The sequence below is a fragment of the Vicia villosa genome, linkage group LG3 (assembly GCF_029867415.1).
Source record: "Vicia villosa cultivar HV-30 ecotype Madison, WI linkage group LG3, Vvil1.0, whole genome shotgun sequence".
NCBI lineage: Eukaryota > Viridiplantae > Streptophyta > Magnoliopsida > Fabales > Fabaceae > Vicia > Vicia villosa.
The window spans coordinates 49,889,348-49,905,303 of NC_081182.1; the positions used below are offsets into that span (position 1 = coordinate 49,889,348).

Genomic DNA, 15,956 nt, shown 5'->3' on the forward strand with positions numbered 1-15,956 from the left:
ATTCTTCTCTTCTTCTCCTTTCTAAACTCCAAAACAAAACCTAAATGTCATGGATATAACATCAAAATAAATTAAGTCATGTAAAGTCAACTAAATTTATAACTTGAAAAAAAATTGACTATTAAATAAAACGATAAGAAAAAATTAAAGTAGATAATAGTAATAATACAATTTTTTTATATTTTTAAAGTAATTGATTTTGTGAAAGAAAAAGAACATTCACTTTTAAAATATAAATTTTAGCTATTAAATAAATAGATAAGAAAAAAAATTAAATAATAGTAATAATACAATTTTGTTTATATTTTTAAAGTAACTGATTTTGTGAAAGAAAAATAAAAGAGAAACCAGAAAGGTAGGGCACATTAAAAAAAGAAGAAGAAAAAAAAGAGATACATGTGAAAGGGAATGGCCTACATATCTCCACTTCCATCTAGAATAAATTGACTTTAAGAAGCAAAAATTAAATACTCATACTTAATTCTAACCCCAATCAATTAATTCCCCAATTTAAAACCTCATTTCCCAACAATTTAATGAACACGCTTTAAATCCCACTAATGACATCGCTGAATACATCATCATAATCCTCTTTCAAAACTAACCAAACATCACAAACTTTCACACATTTCATTTCACCATTCACACAACAAACAGAGAAAGAAAAAAACAGAACCATAAACCATGTTTGATCCAACAAGAAAACACCATAACCCCAAGAACTCATTCGATTTGTACGATGAAACACGACACGTTACATGGGAATCTGCTAATTCTAATAACATGTGGCCTTTAAAACAACCTCAATTTGGTATAGATGACGATGAAACAGAACTAAAACCAGAACCTCGATGGGGTATGAACTCTCCGCATTACAGAAGCCTTTCTCCGGTTTCGAGAACCGAAGCTATAATCAAAGGACAAAAGGAACTCATGGAAATGGTTCGGAACATGCCGGAATCAAACTATGAACTTTCGTTGAAGGATCTTGTTGAACATCACCACAGGGATGTTTTCACCACCACAGAAGAAAATAATAATAGTACAGAAGATGAGAAGAAGATGATGACGATGAAAAAGAAGGTTGATGATGATAAGAAGGTTCCTGTGAAGAGAAATGAGAAAGTTGATCGTGGAGGTTTTTACCTGAAAGTGGCTTTACCTTTTATTTCTTTGGGATCTAATAAAGAGAAAAAGAAGAAGAAGAAGAAAGAGTCGAAAGTTTCGCCTAGACCGTCGATTTCTGATGGATCGGTAAAGGAGAAGGAGTGGTGGAAGAAGAGTACTCCTTTGGTTTATAAAGAGAGTGATGATAGTGCTGCTGAATCTAGTATTGTTAGTAATGGGAGCTTGAAAAGCTCTGTTAGTAGTAGTAGCAAAAGTAGTAGCAGCAAAAGCAGAAGTAGCAGAAGCAGAAGAATAACAAGTAATAGCAGCAGGTATGTTTCATTGTTTTGTTTATAGTGATGAACAATTTGAAGTTAATTGTAGAAATATTCATGAGTTAAAGTATATTTGAGTAGTTTATTATGAAATATGATACATAAATTAAGAAACGGTTAATTTCATGTTTTTTTAATGTAATACTGAGTAATTTTTGGATGTAATACAGGCGAGAGAACAGTCGTGGTGGATGCTGGACTATGTTTCGCAAGTCCAAGAATCAGAAGAAAAGAGTAAAAGATTGATGTGTTTGATGAAACAAATCACTGTGATTCTTAGTCATGGTACTTGCAAGCTCTGGTGCAAGTTATGTGAGAGCTACTAGTTGGTTTCTTTGTAACTTCAAATGAATTAGACAAGTTTGTTTTAGGATTAAACTTGTTGAATGGAGAGGTCTCATGCCAATCACAACTTTGTAATTAATGACATTTTTCTTTATATGTTTATTTCAAGGTTGTTGTGAAAAACGATACCAATAACAAAGTATAATAGGGAATTATAGGGGAGAAGAAGAACACAATAATTGGTTATAACCGTTATTCTTTTACTTTCTCTTAAAACAAGATTACAAGTTTACAAGAATAACAAATAACCTCTCTCACCCTAAATTAGGATTTGCAGCTTAGCAATGATGAGAGACTAGTATGCTATTTATAATAAAACCTAACATACTAACTAATGGGCTTTTTCCACAAGGCCCATTACACAAGTCAACTTAATAAACAAGCTAACTTAACAAATTAGGGTTTAAACACTAAAACCTAATTTAACATGCTAACAACCCTAGCATCTTCGACACAAGCATGTGAACAACCTTCGACTTCATGCTTAACCCTGTCGAACCAAGAAGCTACCCTTCGGCCATACTAGAGTTCGATCCAAAATCTCACAAATCTCCACCTTGGATCTAACTCTACAACATCAAGGGAACAAACTAGCTTTCTTCATGCAGCTTTATCAACTGCATACAGTGGAAAAACTTGCAACTCGGCAATGTCTTGGTGATCATATCAGCAGCATTGTCTTCAGTCGAAACCTTCAGCACTTGGACTTCTCCACGCTCGATTACTCCTCTGACGAAATGCAGCCTCACATCAATGTGCTTAGTTCGCTCATGATAGGCTGAATTCTTCGACAGGTGTATTGCACTTTGACTATCACATTTAACAGTGATACCTCGACCTTGAAGTTTCAGCTCCTTCGCAAAACCTTCAAGCCACAATGCTTCTTTCACAGCTTCAGTTAATGCAATGTACTCCGCTTCAGTGGTTGATAGAGCAACAACCTTCTAAAGTGTTGCTTTCCAACTAATTGCTGTGCCAAACATAGTGAAAACATATCCAGAAATAGATTTCCTGGAATCCATACAACCTGCATAATCAGAGTCGACATATCCTTCGATTACTGCTTTACCATCTTCACCCAAGGCTCCACCATAAATTAGGACTCTATTCAGAGACCCATTTATGTACCTTAAAATCCACTTCAATGCTTGCCAGTGAGCCTTTCCAGGATTCGCCATGTACCTGCTTACAAGACTTACTGCGTATGCTATGTCGGGTCTAGTACAAACCATAGCATACATCAAAGAACCAACTATATTAGCATATGGGATGCTATTCATATAGGCTCTTTCCACATCAGTACTGGGACACTGATCAATACTCAGCTTGAATTGAGGGTTTGTTGGAGTCACAACTGGCTTCGAATTCGACATACCAAACTTTTCAAGAATCTTCCGTAGATATGCCTCTTGAGATAGGCATAACTTCGACTTCTTTCTATCTCTTCGAATGTCAATTCCAAGAATTCTGGAAGCAGCTCCCAGATCCTTCATATCGAACTCCTTATTGAGTTCAGCCTTCACCCTCATCACATCTTCGACACTGTTGCTTGCTATGAGAATATCATCCACATAAAGCAACAAAATAACAAATGAATTACCAGGTCGAAATCTGAAGTAAACACAGTGGTCGAACTGACTTCTAATGAAACTTATGCGTGCCATGAACTTGTCGAATCTCCTATTCCACTGTCGAGGAGATTGTTTCAGCCCATACAAAGATCTCTTTAACTTGCACACATAATCTTCCTTCCCCTTTTCGACATACCCTTCAGGTTGCCTCATCAGGATCGTTTCATCTAAATCACCATACAAGAACGCAGTCTTCACATCCATTTGTTCCAGTTCAAGGTCGAACTGTGCCACCATGGCAAGCAACATTCGAATGGACCTATGCTTTACAACAGGAGAAAACACATCATTGAAGTCGACACCTTCTTTCTGAGTGAAACCCCTTGCAACTAACCTTGCCTTGTATCTTTTCGACGTCACTCCTTCAATTCCTTCCTTAACTTTGAAAATCCATTTACAGCTGACTAACCTTGCCCCAACAGGTTTCTTGATCAGTTCCCAAGTATGATTATCATGAAGAGATTTCATCTCATCATCCATGGCCTTCAGCCATTCAGTCTTATTTCGACTCCTCATAACTTCCTTATAGTCTCTAGGTTCTTCGTCTAGAACCTCACTTGCAGAGATTAAGGCATAAGCTATAAGATCTGCATATCCAAGTCTCTGAGGTGGCTTGATGACTCTTCTCGACCTATCTCTCGACAATAGGTAGTCATCGTCAGTTTCCTCAACTTCAGCATCTTCTGCTTCTTCTTCGACTTCATCTGGGATATGCAATTCAGCATCAACATGCTCCACCTCAACAGGAATTTCTACCTGTTCCAGCTCTTCGTCAGATGTTTCTGTACTTCGACCAACATCATCAGTTTTCTTAAAAGCCATTTCAGCTTCATTGAAAACTACATCTCGACTGGTGATACACCTCCTGTGACCTGGCTCTAGGCACCATAGCCTATAAGCTTTGACTCCTTCAGGGTATCCCATGAACATGCATTTCAGAGCTCTAGGTTCGACCTTGTCTTGCCTAATGTGAGCATAGGCTACACAGCCAAATACTCTCAGTTTGTCGAGATCTGGTGGATGTCCCGACCAAACTTCTTCAGGTGTCTTCATATCTAACGCTGTCGAAGGACATCTGTTTATCAGATATGTTGCTGTCGAAACAGCCTCAGCCCAGAACACATTCTTTAACCCCGCACTAGTCAACATGCATCTGACTCTCTCCAAAATAGTTCGATTAAATCTTTCAGCCAAACCATTTTGCTGTGGAGTACCTGCAGTAGTTCTGTGCCTTGCAATACCAAAGGCAGCACAAAAGCTGTCGAATGCCTCATTGCAAAATTCAAGGCCATTGTCGGTTCTCAACCTCTTGACCTTCCTGCCAGTCTGATTTTCAACCAGAGTCTTCCAACTTTTGAAATTCTCAAAAGTTTCATCCTTAGTCTTCTGGATGAATACCCATAATTTTCTGGAATAATCATCTACTATGGATAGAAAATACCTTGCTCCTGAATGTGATGCACACCTTGCAGGCCCCCAAAGATCAGCATGGATGTAATCAAGGGATCCATGTGTTCTTTGTTTGCCTTTGTTGAACTTCACTCTGCAAGATTTTCCAAGTACACAGGGTTCACAAAACTTCAGCTTTTCGACTTTGTCTCCACCAAGCAGATTTTGTTCCCTAATTCGACCAGACCCCTTTCACTAACATGGCCCAATCTCATGTGCCAGATTTCTGTCTTCGACAAAGGTTTCGTGGATACAACATTTGTCGAACCACTTAAAACTTCAGCCTCAAGGGTATACAAGCCTTGTTTTTTCACGCCTCTCAAGACTTCCTTCGAACCCTTCATGACTCTTAGGATACTTTTCTCTCCTTGGAAAACATATCCTTTCTTGTCGAATTCACCAAGAGAAAGCAGATTTCTCTTCAAATCAGGAACAAACCTGACTTCAGTCAACAACCTTATTGACTCATCATGGAGCTTGAATCTAATAGATCCAATACCTGCAATCTTGCAAGCCTTGTTGTTTCCCAGCAATACGGATCCACCATCTTGATCACATAATTCCTCGAACAAGTCTTTGTTTGGAGTCATGTGCCAAGTGCAACCTGAATCCATAATCCACTCCTTCTTAGAGTCACTGCTTGAAACCACAAGAACATCAGATGATTCGAAATCATCTTGAACAATGGCAGCGTTGCCATTATCCTTACCTCCATGATATTTCAAGCGTTCAGGGCACACCTTTCTTGTGTGACCCTCCTTTTTACAATGATAGCATCGAATGCCAGATGCTTCGCCACTGTAAGACTTCGACTGACTTTTGCCTTTCTTCTTGTCGAACTTACCATCCTTTCGTAAGAGTTTTCCTTTAACGGCCAAACCTTCGCCAACAGTCGAGGGTTTATGCTCCTTTCGTTCATTCAAGTCCTTAGAGTACAAGGCTGATTGAACTTCTTCAAACGTCAGGGACTCCCTTCCATACAAGAGAGTTTCTTTGAAGTGAGCATGTGATCGAGGCAAAGAACACAATAGTAACAGCGCTTGATCTTCATCATCGATCTTCACATCAATATTTTCAAGATCAAGAATCAGCTTGTTGAACATATCCAACTGCTCAGCCAATACTTTGTCTTCAATCATCTTGAATGAATACAAAGCTTGCTTCAGGTAGAGTCGATTTACCAGCGATTTGGTCATATACAAACTTTCAAGTTTCACCCATAACCCTGATGCCGTCGTCTCCTTTGATACCTGCCTGAGAACCTTATCACCAAGGCTCAACAAAATTGCGCTGTGTGCCTTCTCAATCATAGTCGTCTTCTCCGCTGCCGTTAATGCAGCATTCATGGCTGCCTCTCCCTTCAACGCTTCCAAACAACCCTGCTGAACCAGTAGGGCTTTCATCTTCAAGCGCCACAGACCGAAATCATTCACTCCGGTGAATTTTTCAATCTCATACTTTGTTGACGGCATCTTCTCCACGCTCACCGCACCAATTTGTTGTGAAAAACGATACCAATAACAAAGTATAATAGGGAATTATAGGGGAGAAGAAGAACACAATAATTGGTTATAACCGTTATTCTTTTACTTTCTCTTAAAACAAGATTACAAGTTTACAAGAATAACAAATAACCTCTCTCACCCTAAATTAGGATTTGCAGCTTAGCAATGATGAGAGACTAGTATGCTATTTATAATAAAACCTAACATACTAACTAATGGGCTTTTTCCACAAGGCCCATTACACAAGTCAACTTAATAAACAAGCTAACTTAACAAATTAGGGTTTAAACACTAAAACCTAATTTAACATGCTAACAACCCTAGCATCTTCGACACAAGCATGTGAACAACCTTCGACTTCATGCTTAACCCTGTCGAACCAAGAAGCTACCCTTCGGCCATACTAGAGTTCGATCCAAAATCTCACAAAGGTCCTAACAAATAAATTATACTTTTGCATCATATAAAAATGACAGAGTTTAAAATGTATATAATGTGAGAAGCCTAGGCACCTGATTCTCTCAAGGAATAGAAACTGGTACCGACATCGTAAAGTTTGAGAGAAGGATGTAAACCGACAAAATATATTACCTCTAAGTGAAGGTTTCCGATTAGAGATGTCAACACAAATAAAATTAAATTAAAGACGCGTTCCTACTAAAATTAGAGAGTATGCTTCTCTCTTTTCCTAAAAGTCCTTAATAATTTTATAATCATCCATCCATCTTACCCTCTCTCTATTTACACTTATTACCTATTAAGTTGTTTTTTTTTTCAAAAATAAGTGCTACAACTACCTAAAAATCTAACGGTTATAAAACTTAACAAAGTCAGTTTTAATGTATCTCTTGGCCATTATGCCCTTTTTCAACTAGTGCCTTTTAATAAGGGATTTGACAGTTACTCCTCCAAAAAAAGGGGTAAAGAGTTACATTATCTTTAAAGTGAAATGATAGAAATTGTTCCTTGGTGGCATCAACTGATTCCCATGTAACTTCAAAATTGGACAAATCCTTCCATTGTATCAGTACTTCTGCGATTTTTTAATCGAACTACCATTCATTTTCAATTAATTCTTCAAAATACCGTAGTTTTCAAATTTATTCTCAAAGTACCATCTTTTCTGGAAAAAAAAATTGACACAGCACGTCCGCCCAATACTTTGGCGGACACTATATTATTTTTTAAAATTTTATTTGTTAATTACTTGCGGATTTTTTTAGAAAATTACCTGTAAATTTTTCTGCGAAATTCTACTCATACAAAATAGAAACCAATTTTCGTGGAAAAATCTATAGGAAATTCCATAAAAGCTAGTCTTCGCAAGAAAATTCGCAGGAAAATTAAAAAATAAAATAAAATGGAAGGATCCCTTATTCAATTGGCTGATGCACTTCAAAAATTTTTTTTTAAAAAAAAGTGGTATTTTGGAATTTATTTGGAAAAGTATGTTAGTTTCGTATTTAAAATGGAAAAAAGGGTAGTTTTGCAAAAGATTCTATTTCTCCATAGCCACTGAAATTTTGCGGACAACTTGAACTATATTAGGGAAAACTTGTAGTTCCAAGTCTTCCAAGAGCATTGTGGAAGTGGGTATGGATTAGTTAAAGGAGGCAATGTTTTCTAACAATGATGCTCATATAATGTGTGAATTGAGCCTAACTCGACCCTACAAAATCGACTTGTAGAATGATGATTGCCCCCACTTATAAGTATATGTTCAAGCCATATATTGTCTGATGTGTGACTCTTAACAACCCCATCATACCCAGGGTGTGAAGGTAGAGAAAAACAAAAGAAAGGGGGGTTTAAATTGGGTTTTCAATAATTTCCCTTTCTTAAAAACTCTCGCGCGGAAGCTTACAAGGTTGCTATTTATCAGAAGCTATAAGCTCTCACTTATCAGAAGCTTATCGTTTCTCAGAAGCAGTTTGTCTTCTTAGAAAGAAAATACTTCTTTGAGCTTCTAATAACTAAAAAACATTAAACATTAATAAATAAATGAACACCAGATATATCCTGGTTCACTTGAGAAACCATCAAGTAAATCCAGTCCACCCTTCCGAGGTGATTTCGCCTTGAACACAATGACTTAATCCACTATAACCAAACTGATTACAATTGCACGGGCAGCAGCCGGTGACTAACATTTCACAGATAACTCTTGTGACTAACGACCTGCACAGGCAACCCCTGTGACTAACATCCAATGACATGTTCAGTGATCTGAGTTAACAGATATAAGATTCATTATTCCCTGCACAAACTACTGTTTGTGTCTAACACCCTTGCACAGGAAACCCTTGTGACTGACTCCTGCACAAGCCACCACTTGTAACTAAAATCCTTGCACAAAAACCACTTGTGACTAACCAACAATAAATTGTTCAGTGATCTGATCCACAAATATAACATTCATTGACCCCTTTAGATTCCTGACCTTCACTCGGTCTTCTAAGAGGATTTCCCACAATGACCGCAGCCTCTATCTTCTTGAGCTTCTGACCTTCACTCTGTCGCTCAAGGAATAATCAACATTTAGTTGGTAAAATTGTGTTTATATAAGTGCTTCTTCTAAGCAGATTATACAAAATATTAAGCACATATTGTTTAAAACATTTCTGAGCAACAACTCATGTGTTAGAACAATTTACCTGAAGAATCCTAGACCTAAAACATTATACGTGCAACAATTCTAGTGTTCATTACATTGTTCTACAAAGATGTATATGATAGAAAGTTGGGTAGCATCTTGTAGTTGTCTTCTTCTTCATCTTCTTGAGCAATTTTTGAGCAGCAACTCCTTGCTTCTTTTGATTTCTTATATGATACATATGATGATAGTTAAATGGCATCCTAAAGAATCTTCTTCTTCTGATCAGCTTCAGCATATCAACTTAGGCTTTAGCAACAACTTAATAACCCATCAACATTTTGATTGGTATGTGCTTCAGATTCTCTTTCTGACATATGCTTCTTGATATCAGCTTGTTAGCATAGTCATTTTCTTCATTAGTGTGATCATGTTAATTTGTCATGGTTGAGTTCCATTTCAAACCAAAACACAATTAACAACTGCAAGGACAACAACCGTTATAGCAGTATGAACATCAACTGTTACATCTATTTTTGTAGCAATATCGACGATATTATAAGCTACTCATAGATGTAATATGAACAACATAGGCGTTGCCAATTTCTTCACCTTTTGTTAGATGATTTGATCTTCTTATATAATTCTCAAAAGATACGTTGAAGGTTAAGAAGGTCTTTTGAATTCCAACGGCTAGTTCCCAACAGATTGAATCAAGCTTTTTTTGTAGATAGTACTTTCTTTTATCTTGTAGCTCGATACGTGGGAGATAGCTTCAGAGAAATAGTACATACATCTGGTTGTAGTGGTTGTGATGTACAATTGTACTAATTTCTTCTTTCTTTGATCATATCCTCAATTAATGTACTTCTGATTCTGAAGTAGTAAGCTTGGAGGAGATCAACTTGTATTCTTCTTTCTGATAATGATTTTGATGTGTAGTTCAGAAACTACTATGAATGAAGAGTAGAATCATTATCTTATGAGAGTCAGAGTCTCGTTTATCGGAATTGATAGCAGCATCTCTTTTGAAGGAATGATACTTGACTTCTGATTAGGAGTTAATTTGTGACGATGTAGCTTGTCCAGATTCTGTTTCAGAGTCATTAAAGTTAGAACCTTGCTTTCTAGATATTTAGACAGCAACCAATCTGAAAACGAGTTCTTCCTTTGATGAAGGCACTTCTAATTCTTAAAACTTTGGCCTCTGATCTTCAGTACATCCTTGAGTCTGATCTTCATCTGCTTGACTTGACCTCTGATGTAACTCATTTGTATTCAAAATCTTCGATTTTGTCTTCAGAGATATAAGCAGCAGCTTTTCTGATGGACAAATCTCAGCTTCTAATTTACGCTTAAAAGCTTGATCTTGCATGCTGATTTCTGATGTTAGAGTATTGGTTCTAACTTTGACTCCTTTTGATTACTTGTGACTTCTGAAGCAACAACTTGTTGAGAAGTGCATAGTAACTTCTTCTGATGATCATTCAGCAGTAAATAGTATTTCTGAGTTGCCTTGCTTGTTTCTGATGATTCTTTGCGGACAACAATCCAGAATCTCTCTAAACATAATATCTGCACACTCAAGAAAACTATTAGAAATTAAATTGTTACATACAAAATATATGTGTCGTTATCGTCAAAAAATAGACTTATTACCTGAATAAATCTTGTTCTTACAATCTCCCCCTTTTTGAAGATGACCAAAACATGTATTTTGATGCAACAATTTTATAGGGTAGTATCATGAAAAATAAAATTTCTGTTAAGAACGATATTCCCCTCGAGTCTAAGACTCATTACATATTCAGCCTATCAAAATCATCATCTCTTCTCCCCCTTTTTGACATAATAAAAAAGGTTATGAGCATTTATCTTTCAAGAGATATTTGATGATGTCCTCCGAATTCGGATAACCTCATATCACACAAAGTTCAGAGTTTTCAGCAATAACTCCCCTTGAATATGTGTTCTTCAAAATTTAATTTATGTTTGTTCAGAATCTTTCTCTGATCCCAACACTCACAAAATTATAAATTTTGAGTTATCAGACGTAGAGTGATATTTCTAGATATTCCTCAAATCATAAGCCTTTAGCATCTGGACTTGTCCATCAAAATTTAAGTCTTCAGATCTTTAGAGCTTGTTGTCTTCAAACATCAGAGTCACGTCACTTCAGAGTCTCTTGGTGTTGATCTGCTAATGTTCATCAGAACTTGTGTAGCACAGAAGCAAAAGTTGTGTTCTTCTGAAGTTGGTCGCGCCATTTATCAGATTCAGAACTTGTTTTTCAGATGAGACACTCCCCCTGAATTTTAGACTTGATAAAGATCAGATATCCTGACTATAAACCATCTTGGGTAACTCCCCCTGGTTCCAATAGATCAGATACTATCTTTAGGTCTTGATTCATGAGAACTCTCATTATCAGAGCTTGACTAATAGATTCATTTCAGAGCCTGATTTCCGTTCCGGAAAATCCACTGCTTAAATGACATCTTTCAGAGCCTGATTTTGTAACTTCTGATTGAGGTCTTTCAGAACCTCATATTCAATCTCCAAGGCTTGGTTGCTTAGATACAGCCTTGATAAGCCCAAAGCCTGGCTTGTAACTTATCTTCTTGGAGTGTCAAGGTTCGTCTTGACATAACTTCTAATCTTGAATCCTCTTTCTGATGATTGTAGACAGTCTTTGACTTCTGATAAGCTCATCTCTTCTGGAAAGAGTCTTTGGATGTTGACTTTGTCTTTAGTGCTTTCAGTAGAGACTTATATTCTGAATATTTCGTTCTTGGTGTCTTATGATCTCTATCTGATTCTGAAAGTTCTTCAGCTCCAGTGGATTTCTCCCATCTTGACCTGTCTAAGAACGCCTAGTGAACTTGTTTAGAGTTCCTGGGATATCAACAAACAATCAAACATTAGAAGCACATGCTCATGAATATATATTACTGAGAAGGAAAATATCATAGATATTTTAACACAGAGAGCATTCTTTCAGAAGATTTATAATTTTCAAGATAATGTCAGAGTTAGAATACAGATTTACATTTTTGTTTCAGAATAACTCTCAACACATTATAGTGATAATCATTTGTGTTTGGGTTCTCAGTCTATTTCCTTATCACTGTTTTATGTTAATGGTTCAACATGATGTAGAATACTTGAAGGTAAACCACTTTTGGAACTAAAGATTAAACATAAACCTTTTCATTCATTCATTCATTCATTCATGAGCATACATTCACATAGTCAAATTACATGAGCACAGAGAACATATATGCAGCTAACATGGTGAATATAGTTTGGCTAAACTAAATAGACATGATTTTACATCTTAATTCCTCCTCTAGAGTATGTTTGGGTCCATAGAAAAGAATTTTTCTAGTAAGCCCATCATGAATAAAGACTGCAGAGAGAACTCTCCCAAAAGGTATGAAGGACTGTTGATGATTCCTGGAGACAGCAATTGACCTTTCTATGTAGTTGAAAATGGTTTGAGGAAGATTAATTTTAAAATTATTCATGAAAAAGTAAATGAGAACTCTCTCATCAAATTCTAGAGTGTCCACATTAAACTTTCTTTGCCTTAGGTTATTCAGAATAAACTTAAACCATACAACAACAACAACAACAACGGGAAGAAGAGTTTTAGAATCAGTTGGTGTATAATCTTTGGAGGTGTCATGAATGGTACTGAGCCTTTCTTCTTGAGAGTGTCTGGTACTAAACTTTTCAACAATAGTGCCAGATAAGGGACAACAAATGGATGCAGACATACACAAAGGATTAATCACGAAGGGAGTCCCGAAGATGGTTGAGGAGATAGTGTCACCACTTTTAACAATAGTGGCATACTTCCAAAACTCTTTGACCAAGTTGGGGTAAATAGGTCCATGCATCGTATCTAGGTATTTTGACCATCCTTGAGATAAGATGCTCTGTTTGAAGATGAAATTAAAAAGAGCTAGCCTAGAAAATACAGGCCTTTGTACATAAAGAACTTCAAGACGTTCTTCATCTCCATGGAAGGTTTTCACAAGCATGATAAAGAAAAAGAATGAACACTAAAGGATTTAACAAAATTTAAATGATGCAAGACAAGGAGACATAAGAGAGAATATATAAGGAGAAGGACAATGTGACCAACTTACCAAAAGATTTTGAAACTGACAGCTAAATAACTGAAAGCTTGTGAGGCACGACAAATGTCAAGTGCCGAAGACAGATGTTGAAAGGACAAAGCTCAAAAGAGGATAAAGCGTGTTAAAATATTTTCATTTATAAGGAAATAACTTACTAAAATGGATGTATATTATAAATGTAATCAATGAGTTTTAGCAAGATTTCTGGTCAAGATGTAATGATGACTATTAACTGATTTAAATGTCAGGGAGACGTAAGGATTTCCTACTCGAAGACATTAATTCATTTCATATATATACAATCAATGCATAAATAGAGGTAGAGTTTAGAGATTATGACCCGTCAAAGCTTTCCTTTAAACAGCTTGATTCCTTTTTACCTTTGATTCTGATAGCTTGATCTTCTGGCTTCCAGATTCAGAACCATACTTGCCGCTTCTTCTTATTCAGAGTCTGATCCAGACTTTCTTCTACTTGTTAACTCTTCATCCTTCATAAACTTTAAATCTTAGTCTGACAGATTCTTGCGTGCTTTTGATGACAACATCACTTGGGTAATTCTGAATTCCATATCTTTTGATAGTTGAGTTGGAGTCTGAAGTCTTCATTGAAACTATCTTCCCAAGATAACATCAGGCAGTTGGGTTCAACAATAAATGTTGTTTTTAACATTTTTATAACAACTAAAGTTTCTGTTCCTAGATCTCTCTACACGGTTAAGTATTTGATTCAAAAATTAATATAGAGTCGGATCTCTGATGCCAATTGAAGGTGGAGAAAAACACAAGAAAGGGGGGGTTTGAATTGGGTTTTAAATAATTTCCCTTTCTTTAAAACTCTAACGCGGAAGCTTAAGAGGTTGTTATTTATCAGAAGCAGTTTGCCTTCTTAGAGAGTAAAGACTTCTTTGAGCTTTTGATAACTAGAAAACATTAAACATTAATAAATAAATGAACACTAGATATATCCTGGTTCACTTGAGAAACCCTCAAGCTAATCGAGTCCACCCTTTCGAGGTGATTTCGCCTTGAGCGTTCAAGGACTTAATCCACTATAACCAAACTGATTACAATTGCACGGGCAGCAGCCGGTGACTAACAACCTGCACAGGTAACCCCTGTGACTAACATCCAATGACATGTTCAGTGATCTGAGTTAACAGATATAACATTCATTGTTCCCTACACAAACTACCATTTGTGTCTAACCCCCTTGCACAGGAAACCCTTGTGACTGACTCCTACACAAGCCTCCGCTTGTGACTAACATCCTTTCACAAGAACCACTTGTGACTAACCAATAATGAACTATTCAGTGATCTGATCCACAAATATAACATTCATTGACCCCTTAGATTCCTGACCTTCACTCGGTCTTCTAAGAGGATTTCCCACACTGACTGCAACCACTGTCTTCTTGAGCTTCTAACTTCACTCGGTCGCTCAAGGAATAATCAACATTCAGTTGACAAACTTGTGTTTACATGAGTGCTTCTTCTAAGCAGATTATACAAAATATTAAGAACAAATTGTTTAACACATTTCCGAGCAACAACTCATGTGTTAGAATAATTTACATGAAATATCCTAGACCTAAAACACTATACGAGCAACAACTCTAGTGTTCATTACATTGTTCTATAAAGATGTATATGATAGAAAGTTGGGTAGCATCTTGTAGTGGTCTTTTTATTAATCTTCTTGCGCAAGTTCTGAGCAGCAAATCCTTGCTTCTTCTGATTTCTTCCAAGATGCATATGATGATAGTTGAATGGCAGCTTGCTTAATCTTCTTCTTCTGATCAGCTTCAGCTTATCAACTTAGGCTTTAGTAACAGCGCCCAACAGCATTTTGATTGGTATGTGCTTCAGCTTCTCATTCTGACATAAGCTTCTTGATATTAGCTTGTTAGCATAGTCATTTTCTTCATCAGCGTGTTCATGTTAATCTGTGATGGTTGAGTTCCATTTCAAACCAAAACACAATTAACAACTGCAATGATAATAACCATTATAGTAGTATGAACATCAATTGTTACATCTATTTTTGTAGCGATATCGGCGACATCAGAAGCTACTTATAGATGTGATATGAACAACATAGGCATTGCCAATGTCGTCACCTTTTGTTGGATGATTTGATCTTCTTATATAATTCTCAAAAGAGACATTGAAGGTTAAGAATATGTTTTGAACAACATAGACGTTGCCAATGTCGTCATCTTTTTGTAGATTGTACTTTCTTTTATCTTGTAGCTTGATACGTGGGAGACAACTTCAGAGAAATAGTACATACATCTGGTTCTAGTGGTTATGATTTACAGTTGCACTAATTTCTTCTTTCTTTGATCTTATCCTCAATTAATGTACTTCTGATTCTGAAGTAGTAAGCCTGGAGAAGATCAACTTGTATTCTTCTTCCTGATAATGATTCTGATGTGTAGTTCAGAAACTACTTTGAATGAAGAGTAGAATCATTATCTTATGAGAGTCAGAGTCTCGTTTATCAGAATTGATAGCAGTAACTCTTCTAAAGGAACAATACTTGACTTCTGATCTGGAGTTGATTTGTGACGGTGTAGCTTGTCCAGATTCTGTTTCAGAGTCCTTAAAGTTAGAACCTTGCTTTCTAGATATTTAGACAGCAGCCAATCTGAAAACGAGTTCTTCCTTTGATGAAGACACTTCTGATTATTGAAACTTTGGCCTCGGATCTTTAGTATATCCTTGAGTCTGATCTTCATATGCTTGGCTTGACCTCTGATGTAATTGATTTATGCTTGAAAGCTCGATCTTGCTTGCTTATTATGATGCTGGAGTACTGGTTTTGACTTTGACTCCTTCTGAT

At 36.5% G+C, this 15,956-nt stretch overlaps 1 protein-coding gene across 1 annotated transcript; it reads left to right on the top strand.

Moving 5' to 3' along the window:
- The first annotated feature begins 518 nt into the window (after positions 1-518).
- LOC131655682 (uncharacterized) lies at positions 519-1,974 on the top strand. Its single transcript, XM_058925514.1, has 2 exons — positions 519-1,439; positions 1,613-1,974. Exons 1-2 carry the CDS (start codon positions 685-687, stop codon positions 1,686-1,688), a joined length of 831 nt encoding a protein of 276 aa, XP_058781497.1. The 5' UTR covers positions 519-684; the 3' UTR covers positions 1,689-1,974.
- The last annotated feature ends 13,982 nt before the right edge of the window (positions 1,975-15,956 follow it).

Coding starts and splice junctions, on each gene's coding strand:
- LOC131655682 (XM_058925514.1), top strand. CDS start 685: ATGTTTGATCCAACAAGAAAACACCATAACCCCAAGAACTCATTCGAT. Junction 1,440..1,612: donor ATAACAAGTAATAGCAGCAG/GTATGTTTCATT, acceptor GATGTAATACAG/GCGAGAGAACAGTCGTGGTG.